The sequence below is a fragment of the Papilio machaon genome, chromosome 7 (assembly GCF_912999745.1).
Source record: "Papilio machaon chromosome 7, ilPapMach1.1, whole genome shotgun sequence".
Classification (NCBI taxonomy): domain Eukaryota; kingdom Metazoa; phylum Arthropoda; class Insecta; order Lepidoptera; family Papilionidae; genus Papilio; species Papilio machaon.
In genome coordinates, this window is record NC_059992.1 from 3365002 (window position 1) to 3381230 (window position 16229).

Below are 16229 nucleotides of genomic sequence, written 5' to 3' on the forward strand. Positions count from 1 at the left end.
AATTCTTTAGAAATTCTTTAAGTTGTGTCATTTTATTATAAAAATAATGGAAATAAACAATTAAGGTACAAAGTAAGTACATATACATAAATAATGTAAGTAGGTATTACTTTCATAATTTACGTATAAGTTTATTTTGTTCGATTCTTTTATATGAAGTACGTAAGTAGTGGATATTTTTATCACGTATCAGTTCGCAACTGTTGCTACAAGTGAAACTAAAATTGTGTTCCACGATGTATTTGCAAAATATAAGTATTTTTAAGTAAATTAATTCAATTTAAAAGGTCGTAGCCAAAAGAAATTAAAACAAATTTTTCCTTATTATAATGTAAGTATAAGTTACGTACCTTCGATAGTTTTCCTTTCACTTTCACATAAATAAGTCGCAAGTAAATAAACAAATAATCACGAATTGAAAACCCGAACAAGTAGAATCAAATCAAGTAGGGTAGACAGATATAAAAATGTTCTTCATCTACCTTGCACTATTAGACTTCAACTGAGGTCTCAGTTAAAAAGCAATAGCTACAGGTTACGACATTACTTCGCCGTTTCACTCGCGTACTACTTTAGACTTCTGCAAGATATTATTGTGACCATGATGCTACGAGGTAAAATTCCCGTCAATAATTGTGGCATTATTATGCAGGTAGGAGGAAATGTGAATAGATACTTGACCTATTCTGACTACATGATAAATTAATAAATATTTATCTTTTCAACAAGCGTTTTTACTTAATATGGTAAACATCAATATTAGTAAATTTAATAAAGGGCAATTAAATTAGGCGCGTCCACCAATTTCGGTCATCAAATTATAAGTAATTTTCGCTATAACGTTTTGTTCCGGGGATTATTTAACGGCATGATGTGTTGCTTTATAAAATTAGTAACAATGGCACTTTCAAGTAATACTTACGACCTAATAAAACTTATATAGTTGAAGACTGCCGCCACCTCCTCTAGTACTGTAGTTTATTTGAACTTTTCCTTATTAAATTTGTAACATGGTCACCGTACATTGCAATCTGATTACAAACACTTCATTTGTTATGGCTTGCAATTTATCCAGCGCTATGATATAAATCTAATCACAAATTTAGAATCATTTACAAATCTTCGAACTTGTAATAATATTTCTTTGGAATAGGTGATAAAATTATAAATCTTGTAATTTAATGTTTGTGAATCGAATTTCACCTAATGTCATGTTATAAGTTTACGAATAAGTTATATAGTGAACGTTAAAGAAAAAATCTTCGCGCCCACAACTAGCTAATAACAATAAACACGTTTTCAAAACTGGTTCACATTCATTTCTTTTTAGCTTTCCAACAAATATCTTTCAAGCGACGTTGTTTTTTTATTTCTAAGTGAAAATATGTTTTATACTTTTATAAACTAATAGAAATAGTATTGATACGAACAAACACCACTTATTCTAATTTTTTATAAATAGCGCGAATGAAAACGATTAGATTAAAAAATAAATAGAAAGAGACATGTTTTAAAAAATAATTTTATTTTGATAACTATTGTTAGAAATCACAAAGTATAAGATTATTGACTCGATTTGGTAGCTAAAGATAAGCAAATACTGTAAAGCCTATTTCCTATGTATGTATTTATATAAAAAATGAAAAATCTATTATTATACAGCAACTAAGTTATAGTAAGAAAAGTAATAAATAGAAAGATTATCAATACTAAGTACAATTATAAAGTATTTTATAAATTCGATTTTTTTGAATAAATTCACTTTAATAAAAATTAATACGTATATGAATTTAAAATAATTTCAATGTGAAATACTTTAAAGTTTAACCAATTTTTATAGATATTTTATGTATTAGAAATTGTACTAACTTTTTTATTAAGAGCTACATACAGATTAAATACAATAACTGACATTCACAGAAAATTAATCTTAAATTGAATAACTATTATTATTTCACAAGATCGTTTTAAAGAAATTGACTACAGTGAGATAAGTTTAAATTCGCTTATTGAAGATTCCACTTATCTAATTATTAAATAAATAAAAATTATAACTAAGTAATAAATATTACCTACTAATTATAACAGTAAACATTAATTCGATTTTATTTTAATTTTTCTTTATTTTTCTATTGTAACATCCAATTTTTTTCTCGTTAGCATTTAAACACTCCTTGGAAGTACCTTCTAAATACACATAATGTACTAATTAAATTTAATAATTCTTACCAAAATTTAATTTGAGTTCCTCAACAACGTAGTCATTTGTTCTCTCAGTAACATAAAATTGATAGTAAAATATATTTTAGTGATGTCATGATATGAACTCAATTTTCTAAATTAAATTTTGTATGTTTCAATTTTACGATAGACTTCCGATCTTTGCCACAGTTCTTCAAATAAAAATAAAAATTATTTTGTATATTAAGAGGACTACAGAGTACTTCTAAACTGACAAATTTGTCACCACTATATTGACGTTTAATTGCTTTTAATTTACACAATAAATATAAGAAACTCTTACTAAAATGACTTTGGGATGTATTATTTATATCTATTACAATAACAATTTTAATTAATGTAAGCTCCATACTCGTGCATACCGTTACCATGGTAACCATAATGCACATTCGCTATTTCGTCATCCCTGCCTTTAAACGAATTGCTGTTTTTAAAGGCGTTTAACAATATAAGACCTATGGCTAGCTTTCCAACCATAAGACTCTTAAACAACATAAACTTAAGCATACTTAAAAAGAACGGAACAATAGCCGATTGTATTAAAAACGGCATGATGAACATCGGCAACAGTCTTTCCAATAGTTTCTTCGATTTAATCTTCTTTCCACGACCTGAAACAAATGAGAACAGGCTATTTTATTTCTCTAACTAAACGTAACTTAAAATGTTAACATAACCTAGAACATTTATTTAATTAGTCCATTTATAGTATAAGGTGGCAAAAGAACGAACGTTTTATCCACTTCACGTAAATCTAAGCTAATATCTATTAATTAAATAAAATAACAGTAAATATGTAATTAGAAAAGCCGAAAGCGTAATAAAAATTTGCTCTCACAAGCAGTTCTAGTCGCGAAATTCAGACTTTGTGTAACAAAAGAAATGAGATACTTTCTTGGAACCAAACCACACGCAATTTTAATACGTATACGAGTGAGTTTCATCCATTATACGAAAATAAAACACATTCAAGAACTGAGAGACTAAATGTGAAAGTGTTGTGATACAATGTTTATAAATTGCTTCATTTTCTAAAATGGTCATTGTAATATTATTTCAAGCCTTAGTTTTCGCAAAGGTGACAAGACACGTTTCTATAATTTTTAACATTTTTAATCCAAGGAATTTTAATGGTGTGTTGCATTTTTTTAATGCATTTTTAATTTTTAAAATGTTGCATCTTCTGATTAGAAAATTCCAGACTAGACTGTTTACATTTTTGTCGTTATTTGGCATTGCATACCAAGTTCAGTCAGTTCATTGATTTCCAAGCTTTTGTCTTGTAGACCTTCTTTCAAAATTTTACTAGTTCCAATGAATCTCTGCTGCTTCATTTCAACTTTAACGAATGAACCCCATTATTGTTTCCCGGCATCGTACACTGGGTCTTCCGTGGACTTAGGGGTTCCGTATGGACCACTTTGGGAATCAATAAGGTAGTTTGTTTACCTAGTGAAACATTTTACCATGGTCAGCTGTTTTTGCAGGTTAGAACGCCTTCACTTTCTACTGGTTTCGATCTACTTGGCCGGTCAATTTAACTGGCGGTCTCATTTCCATCACACTGTAATTGTGATCTACAAAACTTTTGATAACATTATTCTTGTTCGCACTTATTTAGTTTCACCACTTTACTGTAATTTAGGCTGCGTAAAACGCGTTATTATTTTGTTAAATCTTGTACCTAGATATTTTACTATTAAGTATTTTGCGGTTAATTATCTTACAAATATGTTGAGGTTAATTATGTTACTAAACGGTGCATAAAAAACACCGTAAGTAAAGAACAATATATATACGTAAATTGCGGTATATCCCGATTCCAAGATTGCATTTTTAATAAGTATTTTTTTTTGATTTCCTTGTTTGTGTATTATAAATAAAAACTATTTTTATTTGAATTAATAAACCATAAATGATGCAAATTGTTACTTTCTAATTTGTAAATAAGCGGTTTTAAGTGTATGAATATTTAATTTATTGCGTGACATATCCCATCGCTTATATTGAAAAAGAAATAGTCTTAGTAGTTCTATTGGTTTAGTAAGGTTATATTGTTCCAATAAAAGTAGAAAATGATAGCCTTGTTTTATTTTTAACATTAAATATTTTTGTTGTTTTATAATTAAGTTAACTCTCGAATAAAACATTATAATTGGTTTACATAACAAGCGTGTTCATGCTGACTAGTGCAAACTAGGGCATCATTTTGGCACTTAAAGATTTTCCAATTCAATAACAAGTATGTGAAGCATGTTACACTTTTCCTAATACCCTTAAGAGATATTGTATTTCAAGATTTTCAAAACAAAGTCCTTCCTAAGTTTCATAAATTTGGGGTTAACTAAATTACATACTTGGTCATTGTTACCAACCCTTTTAGGGCTTTCAAATGAAAATGGAGCAAATCTGCATAACATGGGTCTTGGTAGTCTTGGTCTATATTGAAAGCAATGTTATGATTTCCAGAAAGAAGGTTTCAATAATTTTTACATTAAAATTTTCTCAGTATTTTATGGAATATTCTAATAAAACAAGAAAACCGACTGACCTGTTTCGAACACCGAATCATCTTGTGTTTTAATTTCGAATGAGACCAGTTTATCCGTGTGGTTCCCTTTGGGCACTGAGACATAAACACCATCGTACACTTCAACCCTTTTCACGTTGATATCATCCTTTTGAGAACTATCATGTTCCGAAGCCGAACAGTATGCCAAAGATAGAAGAAATAACGTTAAGATGCAAGAAAATCGAAGCGCGTGCGACGCGTTCATATTGCCTGTTACTTCGCAAATGCGAGCCGGCACAATCTCCCTACTCCCCACTGCGACTAATTTACCCCGTTTCTAATCTAGTTTTGTTTAAGTAATAGTAACAACAATGTTGTTAATCTTACTCTTGCCTCTTTTAACGTAAGGTAACAAATAACCAGTATAACATAATTGAAATTAACGTTGACGTAATATTAATCAATTTGTCGAGACTCAATGTTGGCGAACTTCTGAGTTTTTTGGCCCAACCATTGTCGGACCTAGCAGACGGAGTCCGCAGCATGGTGTTGAAGGCCTTATAAAATTCTAAATACTTTCTCTTGTTTATCTGTTCTTTTTCTTTCTCTTCTTCTTTCTATTATCTGTTCTTTTTTTGTTGTTATTTTATGTAAATGTATTTGTAATGATATTGTAAGTTGTTTTCTAAGGGACTGACATGTTCATAAGAACCAAAGTCCCTATAGAAATAAAGAGAAAAAAATATATTAATCAACGGTGAGACTAGGCTAGGCATTCGGAATTTTTAGAGGTAATGAAAAAATCTCAACGAAAATAAAATTCAACGAAGGAAAGATCAACTATTATTCTCTGTTTTCCGTTATATCGAACAATTTACTTATAAATTAATTTTCTTAATTAAATCTAATTGTATTTAAAATTTTAAGCAGGTATTTTAGTTTTACAATAGATAGAATTGTGTCCTACGCTGATGATACAGCCATCATTTTTACTGCTAACACATGGAATAAGGTTAAATTGGAAGCTGAGAAGGGACTGGCTATTGTTAGTAGATGGCTTAAAGATAATCTTCTTACCCTAAACACCCAAAAAACTAATTATGTATGTTTTGCTCCTTGCATAACATCGCAACCCCCACCTGATTTTGACATTAAAATTCACTCCTGTAGCACTTCTTTAAACACTTGTATTTGCCCATCCATCCAGAAAGTTAGCAGTATTAAGTACCTCGGAGTGATTGTGGATTGTAGATTGTGCTGGTATCAACACCTGGAACGCACTATAGGCAGGGTAAGGAAGCTCATGTGGATCTTCAAATTATTAAGACGCGCTGTGAATACTAAGGTGTTAAATAATATATATATAGCTCTCGCTCAATCAGTAATAACATACTGCATTTCAATATGGGGCGGTGCAGGAAAAACTAACTTTCTAGATTTAGAACGGGCACAAAGATCCTTGATCAAAGTAATGTACAATAAACCTTTTAAATACCCCACCAAAACCTTATACGAAATTTCAAATTTGCTCTCTGTAAGAAAACTATACATTTTACATTTGATTTTAGAATACCACAAGACTTTACCCCTTGATAGTAATAAACTCAAAAAAAGACGGTGTCATGCTGTTGCCCCCCAATATCCTGCCCGCACTGTCTTTGCCACTCGGCAATATTTATCACGTGCCCCTTATGTCTATAACAAAATACATCGAGTACTATCTATATACCCTATGCAGCTATTTGAGTGCAGGCGCGCACTAAAGGATTGGCTCTCTGCCCTTACCTACGACGAGGTTGAGCAAATTCTTACTAGAACAATTTAGTTTTGGCTCTCATTGGACCCACCACAAACACACGCACACATACACACACACACACACACACACACACACACAAACACACACACACACAAACACACACACACAGACACACTCAAACACACGCATAAATCTCACAAAGAAATGTTAAAATTAAAAATTATTTTCTCTTTATGTTAAAATGTAAATCTAAACTGCTATATACACTGGAAGAGCGAGGCATTCCCTACACAAGTGTCTCTTGACTACTTTTTGGGAAGCCCCGGCAACATAATTGTAAAGATTTACTTGAAATAAATACATTTTTATTTTTTATTTATTTATTTTTATAGATACCGATAATCTAGTTAACCTCGTTTTAATGTTTTTGTACACTTTTGATTATTATTTTGTAATTAACATGTTAAGAATAATAAAGTGCGTTTTTTATGATATACATGGCGTATAAAAAAATACATGATGTATAAATTAAATACAATCAAAGATATAAATGCGATAAGATGCGTGAGCTGTCTGTGCCTACCTACGACTTTTAAGTAATCAATATCAGGTTTTTAACGGTTTTATATATTTGGATACTTAAAACTTAAAAAAGGTCTTTCAACGACAATTTCTTGCGAAATTCTTATAGTAATTAATATGAGGAAAGAAATTAACTTTTAAATTTACGTAAAATAAAAGCTGGTTCTTCATTTTCACTTTCGTTTATTTAATTGCATATGTTTGCTGGATTGTATACCAACGGACACTTTCAATCTTTCGTATTTCGGGCTAAGATCCAAGAGAGTTAAGCGCTTATGTAACGTGAAAATAATTATTGGATTGTACATAAATAACAAAATTGGTTAAAGGGGCTGTGAACAATAACATAATGATCCATGTGATCGTTTATCGAATTATCAACTCTAGAATTCATACAACATACAAAATCTATATATATAAAAGAAAGTCGTGTTAGTTAGCTTAGAACCAGGAAAAGGACATAGGATAATTTTTACCCCGTTTTCTATTTTTTTATTCCGCGCGGACGGATTCGCGGGTAAAAGCTAGTCTATATATATAAAAGAAATTCGTGTTAGTTACACTATTTATAATTCAAGAACGGCTGAATCGATTTGACTGAAAATTGGGGGGCAGGTATCTTAGAACCAGGAAACGGACATAGGATAAGTTTTACCCCGTTTTCTATTTTTTATTCCGCGCGGACGGAGTCGCGGGTAAAAGCTAGTTAGTAATAAAACAAGGGGAAGTCATGATGATACTATAACTACATTAATAAAAGACTGACAATATATATACACTTTGTATTGTTTGTGTTATTTATTCCTAAATTTTGTGTCCAAACTCATACAAAACATATTGTTATGAAACATTTTGTATGGTTGCTGCAGAATAATCCCACTGCTAAGCAACATTCGTTTAAGCATAGCTTAGGCTATAATTTATGGGATTTAAGAAAGCTAAAACTGGTTAGAAACCGATGAAAAATCTAAGTACAGATAAACCTATGGATCGAAGACATTTATATAGCTTTCTCTTTTCTTAACTCATGTATCGTATAGTAAGTTAAGTTTATACGGCAAATTGAAATAATTAAAATTATGGAAGAAATAATAATTATTTATTTTTAAGTCACATAATTCTAAACTTGCCAAGTAAAATTTCTATTCTGTTATTTGTATTATTATAGCGCTACGGTTGTTGTAAGTAGACTTTTATATTTCCATTGCATTGAACTAGATAATCAGCTATAACGTGGGATATTTTACAATGTAGGTAAAATATTTGGAGCGTAACAGACTCGAGATTCCGCATTGCTATTGTACTTATCATTCAGTTCATGAACTTCTATAGTGTCATTTATAAACTACAGGCTAAGCTGAAACAATATTATACGTATGTAGTTGTAGCATTTTGTCTTTAAAAGGAAGGTATTAAAAAATTTCAACAAATTTACGGAGGCCACTCTCATAAAACAAAGTTTTAAGTTCTAAAAGCATTTATGAAATCGTGATCTTAATGTTGCTTTATTGCGTGTATATCAATTTCTCATGCGTGTTAATATTTAAAAAATATTTTCATGTATATTATAACGATCTCCTAGTTCGATGAACTTAGAAAGTAAATCTGACAAGATTAATTCAAGTTAACCGTCGCAAATTAATTTCATAGTGCGGCCATCAATCCTCAGTGTGGAGCAAATTATTATCGAAGAGTTAGGAACAAGTTTTGACTGAGATTGCTAGAACTTTCTAACTGATATTTAAGATATATCAGTTATATAAATTGTTATTATGATTACATGATGCCGCCAATAAAGCCAACGCCAATAAAGCGCCACAATACACAACTTAGATCACCTTATTTGTGGGGGTCTATAAATAAAAGAAATAAAATTATTCAAATAATTTAATCCTTAAAGAGGTAGTTTTATAAATAAACTTAATATATACTTCCATACCGTCGTCTAACCTTCGCAAAATATTATTTTGCGAGAGACAGACGAAGATCTTACACGCAACAAATGCATAAAAAATCTTACAACACTACCCGTTGGTTTCTAAGACCAAAATCTCAGTATCGTCAGGTCTGAAATAATCTTTTACAAAACCGAAGCAATATGTTTTAAATGGAGATTTTGCTTTCAGTTACCCATGGTTTATGGTATACATAAAAATTATCGTCGATATGCTTTTTAAATATTACTTCCGTTACTACGCAATTGATAGCTTCAATCACTTCGTTCGGATGAATAAGTTATCGTCGAATGTTTAGTCAGAGATTGTTGCATCATCGCCAGATCTCGCCCAGGGTGAAAGGAGGGGACCCGAAGCTGGCCAGGGAGCAGGCGCTGGTAAGAGTTCAGCTCGCGGGTGAAGGTGCACTAGTGGAGATGAAGGTGACGTCGCCGCGAAAAATAATCTTGAGGCAGCCTGTGGAAGAAATTAAGTTATTAAGTTTCATCCCTTATTTCACTTATTATCATCATATTCCGTTGCTGCCCTTGCCCATGACATTTAGAGTCAGCACAACATAATAGAGAAAAAGGTCGTTTACTACTCTTAAATAGCTACCTGTAACACGTTTTACAATGACAATATTACCTGACTGATAGCTACAATGAGCAATATTACGCCAATGGCAAGATTCTTCACGGATATAACGGCGAGTGCGAGCAGCAGAGTGGATATAACTCCCAACGTGAACATAACGGGCAGGAAGATGAACGATAGCCTCTTTAGAGCGGGCCTCCCGAACGTACGGCCAACGTCAAGATCTGGAAAAGTTAAGACTATCATGAACGTATCTACATACTTATATTAAAAAGATGAATTTTTCATTCCCATTGCAAAATTAGGTTTTCAGATTTTTTATAATCTCTTTTGTCCTTTTTAACATTATAGTGTTTAACTTTGGAAACAATCATGACTTTTATAGTTTCTATATTTTTGACAAGTTATTGAAAATGAGGCCTATTTTAAACTTGCTGTATCTTTAAAAGTACTATTAATTTTAACGGACAATAAGCAGTTTTTAAGACTTATTTCACTTTTATTATACCTTGAAATTAGTTTTTAGTAACTAAACTTCAACTGTAGAACTCAAAAAATGTACAAAGAATCTTTGATAATAATCCACAAAGTACGTACACACGTATTATCTAATATATAAAATTCTCGTGTCACAGAACGGCTTGACCGATTCTCATGAAATTTTGTGAGCATATTCAGTAGGTCTGAAAATCGGCCAACATCTATTTTTCATTTTTTTTCACTGCGCGCGGACGGAGTCGCGGGCGACAGCTAGTAATTGTATAATTTGGTAAATTTATTATTTATTAATTTATTACCTTGGCTCAAAAAACTGGTAACTCCCGATGTTGTCACATCTTCACTACATTGCACCACCGCAATAAAGATAGCCACGTAGGCCATAGACAGAACACCGAACATCCGACACATTTTAACTGAAAATTAAATTTATTGCGAGCACCGAAAAATCGATGAAGAGCAGACGATGTCCTGACGATAACTGATGTTCATATGATCGAATGGCAGGATATAAAGTGTCCTACGGAAGACAATAGTCGGCGAGACCAAATAAAAACGTCAAAAGAAAGTACAGGACAACGTGATCGTGGTGTAGAAATTCCGACCCCGATATTGACACCGCTTTAGGACTAACGCCGAATCATTAACGGCACTACAACTCCTGATGGACATCGAAATGCTCCGATAGCAATCTAACATAGCGCCATGCGAATGAAACTCATTAATTAGGTTTGTAGAACAATTTTTAACATAGATATTGATTCAGATAATTAGCATGTAATTCCTTTATATTTCCACATTAATATTTGGCCTATGTTAATTTTCAATAACTCCTATTTCATTAACTATTTGACTAAGTTTCTGCAGTAAAAATACAGTTTTATCTGTCATAAATACAAAAAGACAAGATAAGAATATGACATCCTTGCAAATATAAGTATCTGTTAGCCATGAAGCTACTTTGTACTAGGTTTTAAAGTCCGAAAAACAAACATGCATCTGATCAATAAATGGTCTCCATTATATCTACCAATCATTTTGGTATTTAAAAAAAACCTATAGTATAGGTAATTAGCAGTAATCAGCAGATAATAAAGATTAAACAAATATGGTTATTGACACTGTTTATATCTTACTCCCTTAGGACACTTAATGAACAAAATTCGAATACGTATTTGTGACTCGTGTTATTTCACCAATTCATTTATTTTACTGTTATTTCGTTTAAAATTATTTAAACAACATTATGGTTATTATTGCAACACTGGATATAAAATAAGCGTTTTTATAGAAGTTAGTAAAGAATTGCTCTTAATACCGTATTCGTCTTTTTATTAATTCCCTTTAAAATATTTTCAATTCATTTAAGTTGAGAGTATGTACTTCGGGAAAACAAATCGAAAAACTTTTTCAATTTTGTTTTGTGGCACTGCTGGACGAAATATCTACATCTAGTTGCAAAAGTGAATAATAGTATTTTTGTTACATACATACTTTTGCCTCTCAGGTAAAGCAAACTAAAAATCTCGTTAAAGGATGTGACTAGCTAACGTCTTTATTGAACTGAATATAGATGCACGAATGTTCTAAAAATATATAAAACAAAACATGGCTGATAATTCTTAATCGTGCATTAACATATAATGACTTGAACTAAGTAGTTTAGATACGGAGCAACACCATTCATCCATCAAAGGTTCCTACTTGAATAGAGTTATCTTTTTACAAATACTTCTGTGTTTCTTCTGATAAATACAGTATTTTTATAGACAAACTAGCAGTCGCCCGCGACTCCGTGCGCGCGCAGTTAAAAAAAAATGAAAAATAGATGTTGGCCGATTCTCAGACCTACTGAATATGCTCACAAAATTTCATGAGAATCGGTCAAGCCGTTTCGGAGGAGTACGGGAACGAAAACTGTGACACGAGAATTTTATATATTAGATTATTGACTGGTAATTAAGATTCATTAGTAATTGTAAAGCTTACAAATGCGTACAAACATACTTCTAAGCCAAATAAAAAGAAAGGCGAATAAGACTATTCTATCAGACTGTGTCTTAGGCGAATAATGCAATTTTTATCGCTTCACCAATTGACAACGTAACAATTAAAAATAGAAATTTAAGCGAATTTCACGATATAAATCATCTAAACGTATTCGCTCGGGAATAATTAGTGAAATCCACGAAACGAATGCGTGTATTAAAGTCGTAGGCTTGTTCGAAGTCGGGGCACGTAAAGCGGTGAAACTCTACATGTCTGCGGCCGACCGTGGCCGTGTCTATGCTAATGACGGACTGCACACAACAATATAGGACATTTCCTTACAAATTCGAAATGCAGAGTAAACTTTCGCCCAAATAGTTGCATTGTACTCGTATTCAGAAATATATTTTAAATGCATCACCATTTTCGTTTTTTTTTTAAATGCAAGCTTGCAATTGTTATTCTCCTTTCGACGACATGTCGTGTGAATTAGATTAAAGGTTCTTTGACTTAAATGTTGTTTACTTTTACGGACCTTGTTATTGGTATTTAAGGATTTTCGCTTTGACTTTTCCGTGATTCGTTGAAGTACCGATGGGGTGTGAAGGATTGGAATTCACGGAATACCGACACCATAGAACAGAAACGCAAGACACTGCAATGAAAAGCGTAAAGGTGAGGAGTAAGATGAGAGTAGTTTGAGCCCTTTACTATTATACATATTTTTTATATTTCACATCAATTTTATATCAATACAGAGGCATCTGTGTAACCTGGTAATGTGCTAATATTAATTGAAGAAATTAAAGCCTTCAACCTGCCAAGCATTTGTGACAGGCGAAAAAGTCATCAGGTGCGTGTTTTAAGATAGCATTATTTCGCTTTCATTCGTGATAAGATCAAGAAACTGTATCGAGTATAACTTCCCTTCTATTTTCTAAGAACACGTTGGAGTGGGTAAGGCAGTGCTCAGTTTGGCCGCAGCGATGCGAGCGCGAGCCGTTACCGTCGCATTCGCGCTGTGTTTTTATTTTACAAACGCGCTTCAACAATCTAGTTCATTTACAGACCAAAGACTATCGAAACTGTTAGCATGCAACCAGGCATTGGGACCTATGAAATGTTTGACGGCATTCAGCGCGTGGCGAGCGCGAAGAGCTGTCGATTTGATCACAAACCATCAAAGAACATTCGAAGTTAACGTTGACCTAGACCAGTTTCCTTGGGAAAAATATGCCAATCAATCAGAGGAACAAGTGTACAGCGATCTCTGCGATGGGACAGAAAGTTTGCTGAGGTTTAGGAAACTTGATCTTGATTTTAACGATGACTACACTCTGCGGTTGGGAAGTAAAGGCAACGGAACCCTGAACGTCGATGTTATAAAAAGTAAATGCTTTATTTATTTTTAACATATATTTTAAGCTCGGATATACGGATTTCTTTTTGGCTCAACCTCAAAATAAAACTCAATTAATCGACATGTATATTAGGGTCTCTGCATCGTCTTCTGATTTTTAATTACACATTTTTTTTTTACCTTAAATTGACTAGTCTTTTGTGTATACTTTTGACATATCCAAACTATGAAAGTTTAGGTAAATGTTTGAGGCAATCAATTACGTTACGTTACATTTTATTAAACAAATATAAATGTTACCTATGAAATTGTTCATTGCGAACAGTATGATCAAGAGAATTTCGTTAGTTAAACCATTAGTAGTTTTAATTAAAATTGAAGCTTTAGCTTTTGTGTATTTAAATGACCACTAAATTTAGTTTCGGAATAAGAACAGAATTAACAGTTTATGTTTAACTAATGTTAGCAAAAGATCAAAGGGAAGTTAAGCAAAGGGACGGTCTATATTTTATCCAACACGAAATACAATATTATTGACACAACTATTTCACACAGATATTCAGTAAGTTATTTCCTTTGACCGATTTGTGTGGTCAAACACTTGTATAATAAAAACATGTAATCATCTCTATGAAAATACAGAAGTAATATCTACATGTTTTGATATATATGTGTATCCGCAGTGGAAACGCACGGTTTATTCACAGTGCCCAAGTCCAAGTAAATTGCTGGGTAACTAACGTATGAGTTAACTGACAGATCCTTTCCTGTCAAAATATTTTGCGTTTGATAGCTTTTTTTGGAGATTGTGAAATGGTTACTACAACTTTACTTGACTAAATAAGTTCAAATTTGTTTATTCAAGACTAGATATTACTTAGACATTGTTAAACAGACCTTATTAGAAATTTAATTGTTTGTTTTGTACATGATAATCCAAAAGGATTTCTCAAATCTGATTATTACTTTCTAATATTAACATTCAATAATAATAAATATTTGCGTCATTTTAATAGTATGCATGTACACATGCCATTATTATAGGTATAATAAAACGATTAAGTTTCCAATTTTTACATAATAAAAAAATTCCGAGACTAAAAAGCAGTTTAACATATTATGCCAATAATTTAAACTATGACCTACGTCTGAGAAAGTTAAAAATTGTACTACGCCCACTACCTGTATTATAGTGAAAGGTAAATTATAAAAAACATCAATACGTAATATTTTCTAATTTATGCAACTCGGTTATAATAACGATGGGTTTGAACTGCAGTGACACATATTGTCATTGAAAAAACAAGAACAACGATATGTGGCAATACAAGAGTCAGAGCACTCGAAGCGCACAGTAATATAATTGGAGCTTATTTAATTAATTAGGTGTTGTTTGGTACGTTGATTACAACGATTCATTGCCATCATTTAATTACCTTTATCAATTAATTAGCCCGTTATATAATAAAAATAAAATAGGAGTGATTTTTTGATAAAAATAAAAAAACTTGGAAATCGGAATCGGTTGAGACCCTAACACATAATCACTGATTATTGATCACATAACTTCACTTAGGATTCGCTTATTCAAAATAACTGGCTTATAAAAAATATAAGGCAAATATAATATTAAAAAAAATCCAAATGTTTCGTCCATAGTTGGTCATCATCTAATAAAAACACACAGTGGCACAATGTTAGTTACCATACTCCTCTGTAACTGATTTTTATGTTTTTTTTATACATATTCAGTAGGTCTGCAAATCGGCTACAATCCGTCATACACCAATTAAGTTGTTTTTAAAAAGCGCGCGGACGGAGTCGCGGGCGACAGCTAGTATTATATTGATAAGTGTAACTACAACTTTGTGTTGACTCTTTTTTAAGAAAATTGCGCAAACGGATGAATTAATGAACAGTAATAAATATTTAAATATGAATTATAGTCAAATTATGCAACTTATTCGATCGCATTTTTCTTTCTACATTTTTAATGTTAATAAGAGATTATAATTCCAAATTTATATTCTAATCTTTCAATAACACAGTAAAATTGTATGTACTGTATTTAATAATTGTATTTTATATCTTAATTACAGGCGACGGAGACACTGGCCGGGGTTACATGAAGAAGATGAAAAAAAAGTTTTTAAACATTATACCTTTACTATTAGTTCCTGGGCTCATCATGTCTGCAATCTTGCCATTTGTCTTGCCAGCTTTAAAAATGATGGTCATAGCTGTCGGTATACTAAACAATATGGCACTGTCAGGCGCCGTATTCACATTGTTAAGAAATAACGCATTCAACGAAGCAAATCAACATAGAATTATTTATGTGAACGAGGGTTACCACAACGAGAAGCATTACCCTATACCGACTGATTTACATCATTACTCGGCATCCAGTGATATTATTAGTGAACTAGCGCCACCTGGCGGAGAAAATATTTTGTTAACTGACAACACTGGGATAAAGGATGCAAACTTGCCTTGGATTGATAACAGAGATATAACCAGTCACGTTTACTACACGGACACTAAAGTAAGACGTAAAGGTCATATCCCCAAAGAGACTGTACCCTAATGTATATTTAGTATAAGTCTACCTTATTATAATAACTTTAATTATTTTAATATACGTAAATCATAAAAATAGTGTTTTCAATAACCTACAAACATATAATACCTTAGAAATGGCACCATATTGAGAGACACTTCAATATGATTTTCTATTGTTATAAATAAAACCTGGTA

General features: G+C 32.0%; 3 protein-coding genes across 3 annotated transcripts; 1 reads left to right on the plus strand and 2 right to left on the minus strand.

The window, feature by feature from the left end:
- Positions 1 to 2538: 2538 nt before the first annotated feature.
- LOC106714105 lies at positions 2539 to 5053 on the minus strand. Its single transcript, XM_014507048.2, has 2 exons — positions 4793 to 5053; positions 2539 to 2852 (listed from the first exon to the last, which is right to left on the minus strand). The coding sequence occupies exons 1-2, from the start codon at positions 5016 to 5018 to the stop codon at positions 2572 to 2574; spliced, it is 507 nt and encodes a 168-aa protein (XP_014362534.2). The 5' UTR covers positions 5019 to 5053; the 3' UTR covers positions 2539 to 2571.
- Positions 5054 to 8991: 3938 nt separating this feature from the next.
- Positions 8992 to 10716, minus strand: LOC106714102 (protein apnoia). Its single transcript, XM_014507045.2, has 3 exons — positions 10423 to 10716; positions 9677 to 9849; positions 8992 to 9505 (listed from the first exon to the last, which is right to left on the minus strand). The coding sequence occupies exons 1-3, from the start codon at positions 10532 to 10534 to the stop codon at positions 9344 to 9346; spliced, it is 447 nt and encodes a 148-aa protein (XP_014362531.2). The 5' UTR covers positions 10535 to 10716; the 3' UTR covers positions 8992 to 9343.
- A 2299-nt stretch (positions 10717 to 13015) lies between these two features.
- LOC106714093 lies at positions 13016 to 16176 on the plus strand. Its single transcript, XM_014507036.2, has 2 exons — positions 13016 to 13501; positions 15572 to 16176. The coding sequence occupies exons 1-2, from the start codon at positions 13099 to 13101 to the stop codon at positions 16057 to 16059; spliced, it is 891 nt and encodes a 296-aa protein (XP_014362522.2). The 5' UTR covers positions 13016 to 13098; the 3' UTR covers positions 16060 to 16176.
- The last annotated feature ends 53 nt before the right edge of the window (positions 16177 to 16229 follow it).